General features: G+C 39.6%; 1 protein-coding gene across 1 annotated transcript; it reads left to right on the forward strand.

Moving 5' to 3' along the window:
- The first annotated feature begins 66 nt into the window (after nucleotides 1–66).
- On the forward strand, nucleotides 67–17,109 carry SAMM50 (SAMM50 sorting and assembly machinery component). Its single transcript, XM_031597222.2, has 15 exons — nucleotides 67–223; nucleotides 2,133–2,243; nucleotides 2,928–3,029; nucleotides 3,974–4,061; nucleotides 5,822–5,928; nucleotides 7,673–7,803; nucleotides 8,018–8,105; nucleotides 8,632–8,760; nucleotides 9,652–9,723; nucleotides 10,732–10,818; nucleotides 12,679–12,749; nucleotides 13,340–13,407; nucleotides 14,466–14,612; nucleotides 15,940–16,081; nucleotides 16,899–17,109. Exons 1-15 carry the CDS (start codon nucleotides 203–205, stop codon nucleotides 16,942–16,944), a joined length of 1,410 nt encoding a protein of 469 aa, XP_031453082.1. The 5' UTR covers nucleotides 67–202; the 3' UTR covers nucleotides 16,945–17,109.
- Nucleotides 17,110–18,825: the final 1,716 nt, after the last annotated feature.

The raw sequence follows: 18,825 nt of genomic DNA on the forward strand, positions 1-18,825 counted from the left end.
GCACGCAGTACCTGGCGCGTCACCCCAACTTCCGGCCGAGCTGTCCCGCTTCCGGTCCCCGCCCTCTTGCCCTGCCCCTTCCTCATCCGTCGTCCAATGGGCGCTGGGGCGGGGTCTCCTGTCATGGCCGCCCCCGTGCCGCGGCCTTGAGCGCAGGGGTCCCGCGCCTGCCGCCTCCGAGCGCCCGCCAGCTCGCGCCGCCATGGGCACCGTGCACGCCCGGGTAGGTGAGCGCCGCGCTGAGGGCAGGGGAAGGGAGGAAGGGCCTGCGGGAGAACGGCCTTGGGGCCGCGTTCTCCCGGCGACCTTCGAGAGGGTCGGGGCGGCGGCGCCTGTCTGGCGGCGGGGATGGCCTGCGGCGCTGCCATTCTCGCTGGCCGTGGTGCCTGCCGTGCGGGAGCCGGCATGGGGTGAGCGGGCGGCCCTCGGTCCCTGCTCCGCCGTGCCGCTGGGTGGAAGGCAGGCGGCCCGCGAAGGAGTCGGGCCGTAGGGGTATCAGAGGACGAGGTGGGAGAGGCTGGCGGTGCTGCTGGATCGTAAGGAAATCAGAGCGGGAAACTGTGTTTTGCTTAAGCTGCTTTCCCCTTAAAGCAGCCACGGGGAGCTAACCTTGAGGCCAGCGCAGCGTGGAAGCACGGAGTACCCTGAGTTGGAAGGGACCTTCAGGGATCATTGAGTCCAACTCCTGTCTCCACGAAGTGTCATCCCAATCCAAACCCTATGTGTCAGAGCATTGTCCAAATGCTCCTTGAACTGTGGCAGCCACTGCCCTGATGAGCTTGTACTGTGCTCCAACTTGGGACCAAGTTCAGTTCATTCCAGGGTCTGACCACCCTGTGGGAAACAACATCAGTAACCGGGTGTGGTCATTGAGCAGCCAGCCTATTTGGGGGGGGTTTCTCCAGACCCCAGGCCTATTTCTCTTCTCCACACACCTGCAGAATACAAGAAGGCTTTTATATGGCACTAAATCAACTGAGGAACACATTGCTGCAGGGGATTCTGATGGTTCCAGAGCATCTAATTGCCATGACTAACTTATCATATTCTTAGTTTTGTATTCATAGAATTAAAGAATGGTTTGGGTTGGAAGGAATGTTAAAGCTTCACCCAGTTCCTGCCCTGTGTTGCAGGCAGGGCTGCCACCCACCAGCTCAGGCTACACAGGGCCACATCTAACCTGGCCTTAATTTCCTTCAGGGGTGGGGCGCCCACAGCTTCTGAGCAACTGTGCCAGGGCCTCACCATTTGATTTTATTCATCTGCTGTATGGATTGCTACACAACATTGTGTGGTTGCAGAGCATTTCATGTTTGCCTCAAAACTTGCGAGCTAGAGAGGACATCTTGTTTGTGTAACTTAATTCTGATGTATGACAGCAGTTTATTACCCCAGTGCTCCTTAAATAATTCAGCATGGACTGTATTAGTAACTTAAGTCTAAAAGTGGATTTACTAAGTTACCCAACCCCGACCTCTGCTTCTGCAGGTAACCCTGCCTTCACTCATGCTTGAATCTGTCATCTTGTGATAAGAGCCTTATTTTAGGACTTCCTCAGGTGTAGTAAATAAAGCCATATTCTTTAGAAACAGTTCTAATTAAAACATTCACCTTCAAAGCTCTGATGGCTGGGACCTGAGCATCACATGGAGGGATATTTTTAAATGACATTAAAATATAAAAGCATAGAGTTATACGTAAAGCAAAATAGTGCACTGAAAACACCTTTTTTTTTTCTTTATTGTTCATCATGCACATTCCTCCCAAAAACCCAAACTAAATATTGGGTTAAATATTTAAATATAAATATCCCCGATAATAAATAAATAAAATGTAGAGTTCATGTTTAACACAGGAAGCATGCTTTAAAAATAAGATTATTCTTGGAAGAGCTAAGGATATTATTTTTGAGAGATTATTTGACGTAGAAGCTAGTTAGCTTTCACTGAAACTGACAACAGACACGTAGGTAACAGATGTGCTAGTAACTCCCCCCATTTCATGGTTCTTTTCAGCTTTTTTCCTCTGTGACCTGATAAACACAGAATCAGGAACAGTCACCTTTCTCCTTTGCAGAAGATAACTTGCAAATCACATACTTAATAAATTGCCATTTCCTTATGTCCTTCCAGAGTTTGGAGCCCCTTCCAGCGAGTGGGCCAGACTTTGGGGCCTTGGGAGAAGAAGCTGAATTGGTTGAAGTCGAGCCTGAAGCCAAGCAGGAAATTCTTGAAAACAAAGATGTGAGTACCCAGGCAGCATCTTGTTTTTTTTCTTAACAGGTGCTGCTCTTCACCATCCCTCATAAGAAGTAACCTCATCCACAGTGCTGTTTAGCAGTGAGCCACGTAACTGCCCTTAATCTTCGAGGGTGCAGTATTGGCATCATGCATTATCTTTGTTTCTATATAATTTATCTGTCCTTTATTCTACAGTCTACTCTATACAGTTTTAATAGAGTTTGTGGCGTTGTGTTGCTTGGTTGTTTTTGTTGTTTTAACTCTTTCCATATGTGTAACAGATAAAACACATGGTAGCTACAGCTACCTACATATTCTGTCTTAAATGTCTAAATATCTTGATGTGATTTCTGCGGTGACTTATTTGTTCACATAACACTTAAGAAATCCCAGCAGCAAGAGTCTACTATCTCTTCAACTTGAAACAGTATTAGATTTGGTATTAGAGCCTTCTTCTCTTCTCTTGATAGAGGAACAATTTTCCAGAATTGTAGGCAGCACTGATTTCTCATAATATAGATTAGCAGTAATTGATGTAGGAATCTTTGGGTTTTTCATTTGGACAATAGTATGGGTGATTTTATGTAGGTTTTTTTTGTGCATGTGTTTATTTTATGTGTAGATGGTTTTGACATTTGTTGTTAGATGCAAATTCAGTGTTTGTGCTTAAACATGGGTTGCATTTAGGTGGTCGTTCAGCACGTGCATTTTGATGGACTTGGAAGGACCAAAGATGACATTATCATGTATGAAATCGCAGATGTTTTCAAGGCTAAAAATCTCATTGATGTAAGTACTGCGGTGAATAACAGACCTCCTGTTTAAAATTTCAGGTCATGATTTTCTCTCTCTCTTTTCCTGCATTGGGCTGCTCTTCTCAGATGTGAGGCAAATTTGCTAATTTTTGTAATGATTTTAAACTTGCCACATGGAAGCCAAACTGAAACAGACAGTACTGACAGATACTGTATTTTCTGATGTATTCAGCTCAAAGGTGTTGAGAGATGGCAGACAGCACTCCGAGATATTTTCAGGTTCACCATTCCTGTTTGAGAATTGCTAATTCCACAGGTGACACTTTCAGTTAATTTGCTTAAGAAAAGTACTCAGCACAGACAATCAGTGTCCATAGAGTGGCTGCCAGGAATCGTGGTCCTCTGGCAATTGCCCATGTAGTCCATATTCTTTTGTATGCAGTTTCTTTGCATATGTCCCCTTGTAGTGCTTGGTTACGCTGCTGAATTCATCATGAAATTCATTGAGTTTTATCTCCGGATGGCATAGAAGAAGAGTGTGTGTGTGAAATTAACATGCTGCTTTTTTATTTAGGGCATACCTGCTTTCAGAACTTTAAGAAGTGCAAAAAGGAATCAAGACTTTATCTGTAAACTAGTCTGTATTTAAGTGGATTAATGTGTGTGTGTTTGCTTTTTGTCAAAAGCACGGGCCCAGTAAATAGGTGTATAAGTTCTAAGTACTGAAACCAATTTGAATAATAGGTTTAAGCATCTGAACAGTTAGGTTGCAGGCTGGGTAGGAAATCTAGCCAAATGCTCTTGGTTTAATTTCTTTATGGATTTGAGTGTTAAAGTAGTTGTGATCTGTTTTGAAAGCACATATATGTCTTTGTATACATATTCTGTGAATATTATGTGATTTAGCAGCATCTTAACTATTTCATCCTAGTTATTTTCAGTAAGCTGAAGGACTGAGCTACTTATCTCGTCCTATAGGTAATGAGAAAATCTCATGAAGCTCGTGAAAAGTTGCTTCGTCTAGGAATCTTTAGACAGGTAGAGGTTCTGATTGATACCTGTCAAGGTATGTATTGCTTCAGTAATACTCACCTGTTTTACATAAACTCCTATAATGTACATTTCCCTGTGTCACAGCTCAGATTGTTTTTGTTTATATAATTTCCAAAGCTCTCTCATATACCTTTATATATTTTATTTGAAAACATAGGTGTTTTATATATGAGAATATGTGTGTCTATATCCACTATCTGTATGAAAGCGATGTATTTACATCCAAATACACATACAGATTGGGCAGCAGATGGCTTGAGAGCAGTCCTGAGGAGGATTTGGGGATGTCTGTTGATGAAAGATTCATCATGAGCCGGCAGTGTGCGCTTGCAGCCGAGACGGCCAACTGTATCCTGGGTTGCATGAGAAGGGTGATCAGCAGGTCGAGGGAGATGAAGAAATTCTTTATTGTGAGGGTGGGGAGACACTGGAACAGGTTGCCCAGTGAGGTTGTGACTGTCCACTCCCCGGAAGCATTGAAAGCCAGGCTGAATGGGGCTCTGAGCAACCTGGTCTAGAGGGAGCTATCCCTGCCTGTAACAGGCTGTTGTAGCTAGATGATCTTAAATCTCCCTTCCAATCCAAACCACTCTATGATTCTGTGATTCAGTGTGACTGCATACATGTGTATGTGTGTAACTATTACTTGACTATATGCAAAAATGAGTTAACTACTACAACTGAAATAATTACGGTACCCGTGCCCTAATCCAAATTTTCAGCTTGAGGAAAAGCTTGAAAATACCTTCTGTACTTTCATTTTATGGGTGGCTTATTAATCAATTTGTTGTGCTTAGAGGAATTATTAGTAATTGTATCAATGCTTCTAATTAAAAATGACCTTATAAGATGTATGGGGCAGCTGAGTGTGTGCAGGTTCCTCATTAAGGCATTAATTGCATTTTCTGTCTTGTGGTTGCTTTGCAAACTTGTCAGTATTTTTCCAGCAAGTGAAAGTCACACTATTGAAAAGGAAGAGCACTGCAGTCCCACACGCTGTTAGCAATGGACTGCTGTCCCAGCTGCTTCAAGCAGAATTAGGTACCCTTGACATCTGTGTTTTGGAACAGCTGCCGCATCCAGAGCCTGAAGGGAAGCAGGCAATTTCTGTTGTTTGACATTTAGCTGTAAAGTGCTGGGAGCTCTACTCTAGTGACGGCATTCCTCTTGCTACGTCTGGACCACTGTACAAAATTCTGCATGCACATGCAAATGACATAGAATCATAGAATATCCTGAGTTGAAAAGTACCCGCATGAGTCATTGTGTCCAACTCCTGGCTTATCATTCAAAAACCAAACCCTATGTTTGGTCGTTTTCAGACACTTTAACGCCTCTCACCCTGGGGCCACACCGTCTGCCCTGGACAGCCTGTTCCAAGGCCCAACCACCCACCCTGTGGTGCAGACCCTGTCCCTCACCCCCAGCTGCCCTCCCCTGTCACAGCTCCATGCCGTTCCCTCGGGCCCTGTTGCTGTCACACAGAGCAGAGCTCAGCGCTGCCCCTCGGCTCCCTGTGAGGAGCTGCAGCCGCCATCAGGCCTCCCCTCAGCTCCTCTGCTCTGGGCCCAACACACCAAGTGGCCTCAGTCTCTCCTCACACGTCTTACCTTCCAGATCCTTCCCCATCTTTTTACCAAACTGTTTTTCTTTGCAGTATAGTTTCTTTATAATCATTCAGTTCAACTAGCTTTCAAAAAACTGATGTTGTCATCTGTCTGTTCATTTGTTTTCTAAATAGCTCTCCAGAGATACTGTTTTTTCTTTATTTAGGAGATGATGCCCTTCCAAATGGTTTAGATGTAACCTTTGAGGTGACAGAATTGAGAAGGCTAACTGGAAGCTATAACACTATGGTTGGCAACAATGAAGGCAGTATGGTATGGATCATTTCAATTAATTATTAATTCCTTTTGGTAGCCCTCTTACTTCCATGTTTCAAGCACAGCAAGGAATTTAGTGATTAAATAAGTGAGGACTTGATCCAAGCCAAATTATTTTCTTGATCCTGCTTTACTAAAGCTTTGTTGGACTTTTGTCTTTAAAGAGCCTTTGTATTAGGCTTTCATTCAGCAGTAGCCTGTTTTGTGCTAGGGAAATGTAGTACAAATGCAACTCAGTTATGCCATCTCAGCATGTTGGATTTTTTTAATTCTTAAAATTATTTCAATTATTTTTTATAATATTTAAGATACTTTATCTATTAAAGAGACTAGTAGTTTGGCATTTAACTTGTATAAGAACTATTTAAACATTGTTTTTTTTTTCTTCTCAGTCAGAATGCTTTATATTTGACTTAGAAGTTGTTTTTGTTTTTCACTAATTTCAGCCCAGTACCAGTTATTTTAGGCTGCAGAATACTGGGTTTTTCACAACCACATAAATTGTGGAACTTATTTCCACGTGATTCATTTCAGAATGCATCTGATTAAAATCTTGTGTGAAGAATATTTACTAATTGAAAGAAGAAGTAAATGCTGTGCTGTTTTGTTATCTTGATGTTAACAGTAGTGCTAGTTTAAGTACATCCTGCTTTCTTAGCTTAGTCCTGCTCCCATTCTACCTTTGCATGGTGCACAGCGTGGTTCTTCCTGGGTCTGGTCCATAAGCCAGATCAAGGGACTCATCCTTTTCTTCTTAGAAGTATTTTTAACCTGGATAAGTTACTGCACGAGTCAGGTAATGGTGTTATGTAAGAGCAGGGAGAATTGGAACCAAGTGAGTTGAGAAATGCTTGTCCAGCTATACTGGTGGGAGCAGTGTCCAGGATGCTGCAGTCCAAAAGAAACCAGTAGGGAATCCTACTGGAACTGGCTTTGTCTGATCTCAAGCAGCTTCTGGACGCTTCTCATTGAGACTAATTCTGCAGCCCCCAGCTGTGAAAACTTTGCCACATAAATCCAATACATGGTTGTAGTGCATTTGAAAACAGTCTTAGAGCTGCCTTGGTTTCTCTTCTTGTACTCAGCTTTCCTTTCTACTTGATTTTGTTACTGAGAAGTAAAATACTTAGGTGATAAGAGCACGGCACAAGCATACACTGGTCTTGACAGCAGCTATGTTTCTTCAAGAGTTGAACTGATTTGACATTTATCCTAATCCGTGAATTCATCTCAAACCTGGAAAGTTGTAATGGTATGTTGTATTGCTGCAAATATCTTGTTCTTCAGAACAAAAATACCAGTGTCACTCTGTATTGATAACCTTCCATTGGCTTATTGCTATGGTTCCAACAATCCCTACCTGGCAGGTCGCTCTCCCAGTGATCTGCTGAAAAGTCTGCAGTTGCCAAAGATTTATCCAGCCTTTTAGATTGGCTTGGAGATTTTCCTGGAAATAATAGCAGTACTAATTATACAGTGAGAACACACAGTGTCAGCAGGCACTGCACAGCCCTAAAAGTTGGGTGATGATACTAACCCTAACGTGTGGTATCATGATGGCTGTTGCTGCCACTGCAAAGAAAAACCTATCTTATAAGACAAACTTATTCCATTACTAGCATATTTAATTCCTATTTTTCTCATTCTCAGGTTAGAGGTACCTATCTTCAGCATGTGATTAAGACGCAGCTTAGCAAACTATGAAATGGTGTTTTGGTGTTTTTTTCCCTAATTTATATAGGTACTTGGGCTGAAGTTCCCCAATCTCTTTGGACGTGCAGAAAAGGTAACCTTCCAGTTCTCCTACGGAACAAAGGAAACTTCATATGGCCTGTCATTCTTCAAGCCACAGCCTGGAAACTTCGAAAGAAAGTAGGAAATACATTTCCAAGTATCTCTTTTTTTATGAAGAAATATGGAACAGTTAGTAAGATTTTTCACTGAGTAATAATCCAGTCTGTTCCTTTACTGAGGATCTATTAGTCTTAAAGTATCAGAGCTGGTTTCTTAATTTTTTGTGATAATGTAAAACTCCACCTACTTAAATAGTTTCACTTTCAAACCTACCAGTAACATTGTGGTTCAGTTTTTCAGTTAACCTGTATAAAGTAACTGGACAGTTCCCTTGGAGTTCTCTTCGTGAAACTGATAGAGGAATATCAACAGAATTTAATGTAAGTGTAGCACAAGTGTTTGTGGAGCACATGCTTCATTTACATTTAGTTCAGGTCACAGCTGGCTTTCACAAATATCTGCTTTACTTTCTTAATGACTGAAACACTATGACTTGTGCAAATTTGTCATTGTTTAAAAGAGACCTTGGAATGTTATTTTTATTTTTACCATATTAAAATTCTACTGCATTTTTCTGCACGTTTTTAATGCTTAAAGCACTGTTTTAGAAAGGCAGATGGTTGTATTGCTCACCATATTAGCCCCGTTCAGGGTATTTTTCATCTTGGCTAAGTGGGGTAGTTTGCACCTATTGGAGAAACTTTCTTGGCTGGAGCAGAATTACTCCAAAATGAAAAAATATTTCTCTCTGATCAAAGAATTGTGGAAAGAAAAAGTGTAGGCTCATGTATGAATAAGCTTGAGAGAGAAAGAGAGTTTTTTTCAGGAAAATGTTTGTTTTAATTTTGTAGCAAAATTGTCTTACTGTCTCAATTCTTTCTCTCTTTTTTTTTTTTTCTTTTGTAGTTTCCAATCTGGAAGACCAATCACACACTGAAGTGGGAGGGTGTGTGGAGAGAGCTTGGCTGCCTTGCTAGAACAGCATCCTTTTCTGTTCGAGAAGAAAGTGGACACTCTCTTAAATCTTCTGTATCTGTAAGGCTTTTTCCTGTCTTAAATGGGGTGTATGTTATTTTGAGTAATCGCATTCTTACGAATGATTCCAAAAGAGCTTTTTGTCTGGCTTTCTTAGTAGGTACTGTGTTTTTCTTCAGATACGTCTTCTGCAGTGCTTGGTCATTCACACAGTCATCCAGGAGATCCAAAGAGAAAATATTTTTTATTTTATTTTATATTTGTTGCATTTTGACTGTTATATATGCTTGCCTATTCTTTCTTCAAAACCATATAAAAGACCCTCCTTGTCATCTAGCATCTATTGTTGCAGCATTGGTTACTTATTATGTGCCAGCACTGTTAACCTCTGCATATAAAATTGAATTGTTGCAGAGTAATGAATAGAGCACATCCAACACGTTGTTGCTGGGGATCTTGCAAGGCCACATTTCATTATCTTTCTGAGCACTGCCATCTGACCTCCCCCATGCTGCACCCACTTGTTACGTTGAAGAAAATAGGTTCAGCAGCCTTTTTCATCCTACAGTTGCTGTGCCATTTCTAAATACTGTTTCCTATAGCATTTTTTTGCTGATTTTTAATTTGTAGGTCATGTTGTGGGTTATAAACTATTTGCAGGCTAATGTCACAAAATTGGTGATACACGCTGTGGCACTGTTGCTGCTATGTGCATATAGCTGAAAGTTATTACTAATCAAATAAACAAATGTATTTATTTGATGTGGCCTCCTCTGAAGTTAAAACTAAGTTAGACTGCTGAAGCATTTTTCTCAAATCCGTGGAGCTGCGCAAGCCTGGAGCTGTGATTGTCTCCCTCTGTGTGCACAGGTTGTGTTGGAAAATAATGGTATCACTTTGTGATATTCAGTGGATATGAGAACTGAAAAATAATTGTTTGATTCTTTCCAGCATGCCATGGTAATTGATTCCCGAAACTCTTCAATCTTGCCAAAACGAGGTGCTTTGCTGAAAATTAATCAGGTAGGATTAAATCACTTCTATTGTTACTGGATATTATCCGTATATGTAATCATAAACTGACTAGGATAGAGTGATGATGAATACTAACTTTTTATCTTTAGAGTGTGCCATTTAAAAAACATGATTTTTTTTCTTAATGGAGGCACATCTTCATTTCTGTGTCATGCCTCAAACAGTGCAGTCAGTTTCTTGCCATTAGCACTGACGTATTTATTAGCAGAGGTGCGTTATCACAAGACAGTATCTCTTCTCCACTGAATAGGCAGTAGTGGCTCCTTGTTTTCAGTTGATACCAGAAGTTTCCTGCCACTAAAGCTGCCAGACTCTGGTCATATTGCTACTTGAAAAGTAAGAAAGATGGGATAGAAATAACTCTGAGTGGTGTACACATGGTTTTTACTCTTGTTGCACTTAGAGCTTTTAGAAAACCTGTCTCTTGTGCTATAGGGTTTAGTACTTCAGAAGCATTAACTTCTGCAGGGCTGCAGAAGCAGATTGCTTTGAAATGCTATTGAAACTAGAAGTACTGCTGCAGCAGAGAATTCCTCTGAGTGAGAATGGCAGTTATAATTCAGGGTTTAGTTAACATACCATTTCTTAGATGCTGCATGTAACACCAATTCAGTCATTTGTTATATTCAACTACGGTTTGTGTAATACTACTATTTGTATTCGGTTGTTCAGCCCCACTTTAGCACCTGAGAAGATTTCATAGGTACTAAATAAACATCAGAGGTTTGATTTTGGTTGCTTTATTTTCAAGTTTTTTTATATTGTGTTCTTGCTTACAAGAGGGCTTAGAAAGCAACAGCCTGATTTAGTATTTAGGAGAAAGATAAGTTCTGAGAGTCAGGTGTGCTTTTTCATTGGTCCAGAATTAATTTGTCTCAATATCTGATATGCTTCTTACACAGAAAACACTGCTTATGCAGATGCACATATGATAAATTTTGCGTGGGAAGAAACATGTAATACCCAGCACAACTCTAAATTTTGTTGTCTTCGCAGGAGCTGGCTGGATATACAGGTGGAGATGTGAGCTTTCTAAAAGAAGATTTTGAATTTCAATTGAATAAGCAGCTTCTTTGGGACTCGGTAATTTTTTTAAAAGATATTTTAGTAATTGAAATAATGGATGAGGTGACTGAATCTGTGTCTTATGGTGGACTGAAAAAAGATGATCAAAATGAAAGATGGATGGTAGAGATCTTAGTGTGGGGTTTTTTTTGGAAGTGAAATACTCTTATTTCTAAACTGATGTTTCTGCCATGTACGTTCACTTGAGAATTGGACAGTTTGGAAAGAAGGAATGTTGGGCATGTCTTTTCTTTGCAATTTTTCTAAGATTGACTTTTGAAAAACTGTAGCCTTTGTTGTATGTTCTTCACCTCACTATGAATAGTTTGGCTTCTCTTTAGTCAGGTTTAGTTAGCTTTCACCATTTGAAATTAGGAACATATGGCTACTGATTCTGGAATCATGTATTATATGATAATTATCTCTGATATGTAAAACTGCTGGGAAAGAAAGGAAAAATGGTTTCACTACAACACTGAGAGAAACTTCCATTATGAAGATGTAAAAACTGAGGGGGCAATAATTTCCACCCCCAACATACTAAACTTAAATAATGTTTATAAAATTGAGACAATCTCTGTTAATAGCTTTCTAAAAATGATTGTATAATGAAGAGATTGGAAATATGTTATGCCAGTGCTATAACTGGAAAAATTCAAAGCTAGTTTCGTAGTACAGATATTAATAAACTGGTGGTTCTGTAAGGATTTGCTGTTTCATGCTTATATTCTGAGGAGACTCAGCTCAGTGAAGTTCTGGGTTAGATCAATGAGGCCAACATAGAAAGGCATTTTAAAGCAATTTGGTTATACCCCTTTCTTATTACATCGTGTGGTGGAAGAATGGGCATAGCATGATGAGCATGCTCTTAGTCATCTTACATGTATTTGCTGACCTTCCAATGAACAAAACAGCATACTTCTCCTATGAAGTAATTTAATGACTTCTTGGCTATGCAAAAAGGACTTCCTTCTTTCTCAGTCATGACTAACTAATCAGGCTGCATCATGAGTAAAAGTGAAGCAAATATCATCCTAAGATACAGACAATTTAATGAGATCTGTTGCTTTTGAGTATGGACTGGTGTGCGCCTGGCCTTTGCATATGCTGTGTACTACTTAATGAGATGTGTATGCACTTGATGATGGGCTCATCTCTCATCATGATACAGAGATGTGTTGGGCCTCTGGGGATGGAAGGTAACAGGAGCAGGCTGTACACCATAGAAATTGCCCAGCACCTGTAGCCTAAGTGTTGACAGTAGAGCTTACCTCTTGGTACTTGTACTTTGTACACTGACAGCAAGCAGATGATTAAATGTATTTAGTACACTGATCTGACTTCCAGGAGTTACTGTATAGATAAGTAGTAATGATATGGATGTATTTGATGTCAATATAGTGATTTATGGAAGATGGTTTCACTTAGTTGTAATGCTAATTTACAGTCAGGTGATCATATAAAATTATTTCTATTTTCTGAATTTAACCTCCTACTGTTTTAAAATTGCATGGAGTAATTTATGTCAGCAGGGTTTGTCTTATTTCAAGGCATGAAAAATTGTAGGAAAGTCAGATCTGGACGAGTGCTCTCTTTAGCTATTGTGGAAAAAGCGCTCGGTTTAAAATTCCTACTTTAAACTTCAAGGTGCAGCACTGCAAAGCGTAGAAAGAGGGCAGCAATGATCAAGAGTTTCCTAAAAATGCTGTTATTGAAGATCCATGCTTGCAGTGTGATCACCTGAAACTTTTGGTCAGGCTAAAGGGAGCTGTGCCTTTACTGAGCAATGGCATTTTACTAATGATTTTTTCTAGGGAAGAAGAATACTAGATATTAGTAAAAGGAAAAAAGAGAAACAACAACTTTTTTTCTCCAAAGGTTTTTTCAGCATCACTTTGGGGTGGAATGCTAGTACCCATTGGAGACAAGCCATCCAGTATAGCTGACAGGTAAGGCTACTTTTTAATGTCTCTTAATTTCTTTCAGTCAACCCAGGTGATGTATGAGAAACAAATTGTGCAGCAGAATGGAGAAGCAGAAGTAGTTCTGATTTGGGGGATAATAAAAATAAACTACTAATTAGCTTTATGTGCATGTTAATAATCAAGACATGCTTTCTGGTTTTTATTTTCATATTGGGGAGGGATAATTCAGTAAGTAGTAGCTCTGCCTACCAATATTTGCCATTACTAAGAGGTATTTACCATCTTCAACATTTCATACTGGGCATAAATAACAGGTATTTTTAGAAGTAAAGTCATGTAATAATTTGGCTTTTTAGGCAATTTTGCCCTCCAGTGCCTATGTTTAAAGGTCATCAACAGAAGGCATTTAGACTTTAATTTATTTACAATAAGTACTTATAGCCAATTGTGCTAGCTTTACATGTAATAGATCTTAACTAGAGTATTTCTATCAAAATTCTTATAGCAGACTTTACTAGACTTGTTATGAAGTCACTTGTAATTTTGAAAAAGAAAGTTAAAAGTATGAGTAGTTCCAAGTGAAGCATTGAACTAGATTTGTTTGTATTTACTAGGTTTTACCTTGGTGGACCAACGAGTGTACGAGGATTTAGTATGTACAGCATTGGACCCCAGAGTGACGGTCTGAAACTTTTAAATCCTGTTCTTCTGTCAGTACTGAAAATATTAGTTCGTAACAAATCCTCACATTCTGTCCTTAAGCTTTCTGTAGCTTTAAGATAGTCGCTCCCTTTATGTTCTTTGATTCTGAGAGGAGTTATGTCTCTGATCTGTCATTTTATATTATTAGTTCACAGTGGAACAAAACCCAGTAGTTCTTAGCTAAGCTGTAATTACTACAAACCAAGCCTGCCTTCAGGTTACTGTTACGTTTGTTCTTTTTGTATTAACCTCAGACCTTTAGTGTATATAGAATACACGTAGTTTTCTAATGCTTCTTAAAGTGAATTTCACCAGTGCATGGCTTTACCTAAAATAAATCAAGGATATGCCAGAACTCTTTTTTTTTTATTTCTTTTTCCTGGCACCTGTTTCTTTTACTTTCAAGGCTCAGAACTTTTAAAACCATATTTTTATCTCCAGGTTTACCCGTGGTCTTTAGCAGGGATGAACAAGTTTCAAACTTCCAGTATGTCTCTTTAGTAAGCCTTTGAGGTTAGAAAAAGTCCTGAAAGATAGAAATCGTGGCATTAAATCTCTTTTTGATTCAGCGTGTGTTCAGGTAGCTTAGGGGAAAGGCAATCTGATCATCAGAGGTGTTTTGAGAGCCAGGAATTTCCTCAGTTCTATCCCTTACTCTTCTGACTTGCCATTATTATAGACTATCTGCTTAGCTGTATCGATTTCCCATTCTTACAACTGAGGCAAGTATGTGGAAGAGCTTCAGAAAGTAACCTCTGAGAACTGCAGGTAGGTGTGTGCCACAGGTGAGGGCGTGAAGAAAAAGATTGATTCACTTGGAAAGCATAAAGAATGGTATAAGTCCTAATTTCTACTTGATAGTTGTGAGGTTGTGAGGAGAGAGCTAGAAGCAATTGGCAAAAGCTGTGAAAGGGTAGCAGTGCAGTGTAGAGCAACTTAAAGGATGTACTCTTGTCTCTTTAAGACCTGGTTCTTTTAAGATATTCCACAGTAAATGCTTTCATTTACAACATTCATTTCAACATTTTCTGTAACTAGGTGATTACTTAGGAGGGGAAGCCTACTGGGCTGGAGGTTTGCATCTCTACACTCCTCTACCTTTCCGACCAGGCCGAGGAGGGTTTGGAGATCTTTTCCGAACACATTTCTTCCTCAATGCTGGAAACCTCTGCAATCTTAACTATGGTAAGCCTCAGAAGAATTGTACATAACAAAACCTGCTTCTCTCTCTCTATATATATATATGTATGTGTGTATACTCACCCTATATATAAAAGCAAAAAGAAGAGAACTGCTAAGGGCCTATTGGCTCAAAAGCATTTTGTTTACTATGTATATTTCAGTGGCTGTCAAAAAGCTGTTGCTATAGACTTGTGTATTTGACATATTGCCAGTAGTTTTCTTAACTCTTCACATAAGTTATAGCACAACTAGTAGGAAAGAGAGCTGGCACGGTAACAGTAGTAACTTCGTGTTGTTCACAGATCAGTGTGGTGATTGATTAATTAATGTTATAGTGATATTACAATGGTTTTTGGAGTTCACTAAGTAAGAAGTGGTGGCATAGATGGTATAGATGTGGGCAGTATAGATGAGGGTGTGGTGGCTGATGAGAATTTTTTTTTTCTTCCATAGCCAACTTTTTTCAAGATGTATTGCAGTGCATTAGTAAATACTTTTTCAGTATCTGTTTAATCAGTTTTGGGAGGTGATCTCAGAGGTCCCTTCCAACCACAAGCATTTTGTAATAAGTAAAAGTGGAGGGGGGAAAAAAAAAAAAACAAGTGATATAAAAAGCAATTGTTGGCTACCAGCTGTCCCATGCCCAGCCAGGTGCTGAGGAACAGCAACCCATGGCAAACTCCCAGGCAGTTTTATTGCTGAGCATGGTATTGCATGGTATGGGCTATGTCTTTAATCAGCATGGTGCAACTCTCTTGTGTGTGTTCCCTTCCAACCTCTTGTCCATCACCAGCCTACTCCCTAGTGGGGATAGAGTTGATTATAGAGAAAGCCTTTGTGATGTGCGTGCACTGCTCAGCAATAGCTGAAATATCAGTGTATTATTGTTTTAGTCACAAATCTAAAGCACAGCACCTATATGGATTGCTATGAGGAAAATTATCCTAGTGAAAGTTAGTACAGGGGTATAGTGATATTTGATATAGAATATCTTGCTTGATGAAGAGGGATGACATCCATATGGGAATGAAAATCAGATAAATCCTCTAAAAACCAGTAGAGGTCTGCTACAGGATTTGGACAAGGCTTTTCTACTCATTTCATGCAAGTAGGTACCCTATGCTGGGAAATGAAATTCAGCCAGAGTCTTAGAAATGGGTAGTTTGAGTCCAGTGTCCTTGGCTTTTGTGAGAATTGTGGGTAATACACTTTTAATCTACAGGAGGTACTCCTAAGTAATCTGGCTTCTAGCTGTGAAAATCCAGCTAGCCTTTGAACATCTCGGCAGTTCTCCTCTGATTCTTTGTTCTCCTGGTCTTTTTGCATTCAGGTGATGGTCCCAAAGCTCACCTGCAGAAGCTGGCAGAGTACATCCGATGGTCTTACGGTGCTGGAATAGTGCTCCGACTTGGAAACATTGCTAGATTAGAACTTAATTACTGTTTCCCCATGGGAGTACAGTCGGGTGACAGGTTTGTTTTTTACACTGATTCCTTTAGTAGTAACTTGTTTTAAAAGTAACTGCACTTCTGTCTGATTTTGGAAGAGAAAATTGTTGTCTTTTGTTTATTCCCTGCCAGTTTTGAGATTTTTTTTTTAGCACTTTATGCTCTTTTCTTTCAGCTGGCTATGTCTACGTTTGTTTCACAGTACTTCTTAGTTTAAGACTGTTTATATCTCAGGTTTCATAGTTCATTGAACTTGAGATCAGCTGTTGAAATGTGTGAATAGCTGTGTAGCAGATTTCATTTCTTTAGGAGAAATGATCACTCAAACAGCTCAAGGGATTTTCCTAAGCCTTCCAGAAACAAATGATTGGATAAATCACAAGTTTAATGTCTTTGCTTGAAAAATGAACACAAGTGTAATTACAGAAAAAGGGAGAACAAATAATTTGTTAGCAACCAATTATTCTACACCAAGAAAATATTATAATACGTAATAAAAAAGCTTAATCTTTATGCCTGTTTAGTAGCAAAGATACTGTGTGAGATACTGTTTGATATAGGACTCATTTATGTTTCTACTTGTCATTCTTGTGAATTGTGAACAAATAACAGCAATTTGAAAATTATGGACTTTATTTTGAAAATGTAAGCACTCCATATGTGTCACACATTGACAAAGCATTTATTTAAAAGAGCCTTTGTCAGCTAAAGTTTGAACTGTAACCCTCCAGACATTGAAAACCTCCAGACATTGAAAACCATTGAAAAAATTGAAGGGAAAATTGATTTTTATCAGTACCTTATTTTTCATTTATGCTGTTTATTATTTATTTCTTCTCAGGATATGTGATGGTGTTCAGTTTGGAGCAGGAATCAGATTCCTCTAGTGTGGAAACAATTCACATCAGTAATATGAAGATGAGCTCTCTAATGGAAATCAAGACTTCAGAATAGCTTGATACGGTCTAATTTTTTTCTTGAAATACTGATAGATATCTGAATGATTTGCATCCAACTCCACAAGAAATTACATTAAAAAATTATGCTCTAAAGGTTCTTTGTACCTCTGATTCTTATCAAAGATGAGTGAATACTTGTGGGATCCTAACTATTTTAATTTACAGTTTTTACTTATTATTTGCTGCTTAAAATACCAGAACTGCATTGAAGACTGGTTCTTGGATTCTTTTCACATGGTTGTAGTTTTCATTGGCCTGTGCAGCCTTCAGACTTCTAATTGCAAGTCTCACGAGTGTTGGGATGACCGAGCATGTGTATGGTCAGTTTTTTTTACCATCATCATAGTGCATAAAAATGATTTGATGCAGAATTAGTGATTATAGGTAAAATGAAGTGTGCTGTTTCGAATATGTTTCACTTCTGTAAAATTACCTGTATAAGTGCCTCATATAGTCTGAATTGCATACTGCAAATGTTCAACTCCAGCTGTCTAGCATATTAAGTACTAAACTTCAAGAATATGACATGCTAGAGGGAAGGGATACAATCCAGAGGCACCTGGACAGGCTTGAGAGAAAGTTCATGAAGTTCAACAAGGCCAAGTACAAGGTCCTGTACCTGTGTCAGGGTAATCCCAAGCACAGATACAGGTTGGGCAGAAAATGGCCTGAGAGCAGCCCTGAGGAGAAAGATTTGTGAGTGTCGGTTGATGAAAGACTCAACATGAGCTGGCAATGTGTGCTTGCAGCCCAGAAGGCCAACTGTATCCTGGGTTGCATCAAGAGAAGTGTGACCAGCAGGTTGAGGGAGGGGATTTTGCCAATCTACTCTGTTCTCGTGAGACCCCACCTGGAGTACTGCGTCCAGTTCTTGGTCCCCTACACAAGAAGGACATTAAGCTATTGAAGCAAGTCCAGAGGAGGGCCGTGAAAGTGATAAGAAGGCTGGTGTACCTCCCCTACGAGGACAGGCTAAGCGAGCTGGGGCTCTTCAGTCTGGAGAAGAGAAAGCTGCAAGGAGACTTGATAGTGGTCTTCTGGTACCTGAAGGGGATCTACAGGAGAGCCAGGGAGAGACTTTTTATAAGGACATGCAGGACAAGGGGGAAAGGCTTTAAACTGGAAGAGGGTAAATTTGGATTAGATATGTGGAAGAAACTCTTTACTGTGAGGGTTGTGAGACACTGGAACAGGTTGCCCAGTGAGGTTTTGAATGTTCCCTCCCTGTAAGCATTCAAGGCCAGACTGGCTGGAAGTTTCAGCAACTGAGAGGGAGTGCCCCAGCCTAAAGCAGGGGGTTGGAACTAGGTGATCTTAAAGGTTCCTTCCAACCCAAACCATTCTATGATTCTAATTTAGCACTGACATTGCACTCTTTAAAGAGACTACAATTGTATGCATTACTATTACCATGGGTAATATTGCTGTTTTAATAATACAGTGACTAAATCTGGTCCTGCTGATAGCTCACTTTCTAAAATACAAAACTCAGGATATGTCTGTGCAGAGCTCCAGTTAACATCCTTCCCCTTTTTATAAAGTTTTATTAATTTACATAAACAGGATCACAGATGTTCAAAACAAAAATTTGTGTGGATGACAGAAGTCAGGTCTATTTCAAACATTTAACATTTAATATAAAGAACATCTTTTCAGTGTGTGTATCTGACAGCCTTTATAGCAAATTTGTTTAACAAAGCATTTCTGATTTTTTTGTTATTGTAAGATAAGAGATGACACTATGTTAAGAATGTCAACAAATGTTAGCTTTTTTCTCCAACACCATTCACATTTTGACACAGAGAAACA

Source organism: Phasianus colchicus, chromosome 1 (assembly GCF_987193195.1).
Source record: "Phasianus colchicus chromosome 1, bPhaCol1.hap1.1, whole genome shotgun sequence".
NCBI classification, from domain to species: Eukaryota; Metazoa; Chordata; class Aves; order Galliformes; family Phasianidae; genus Phasianus; species Phasianus colchicus.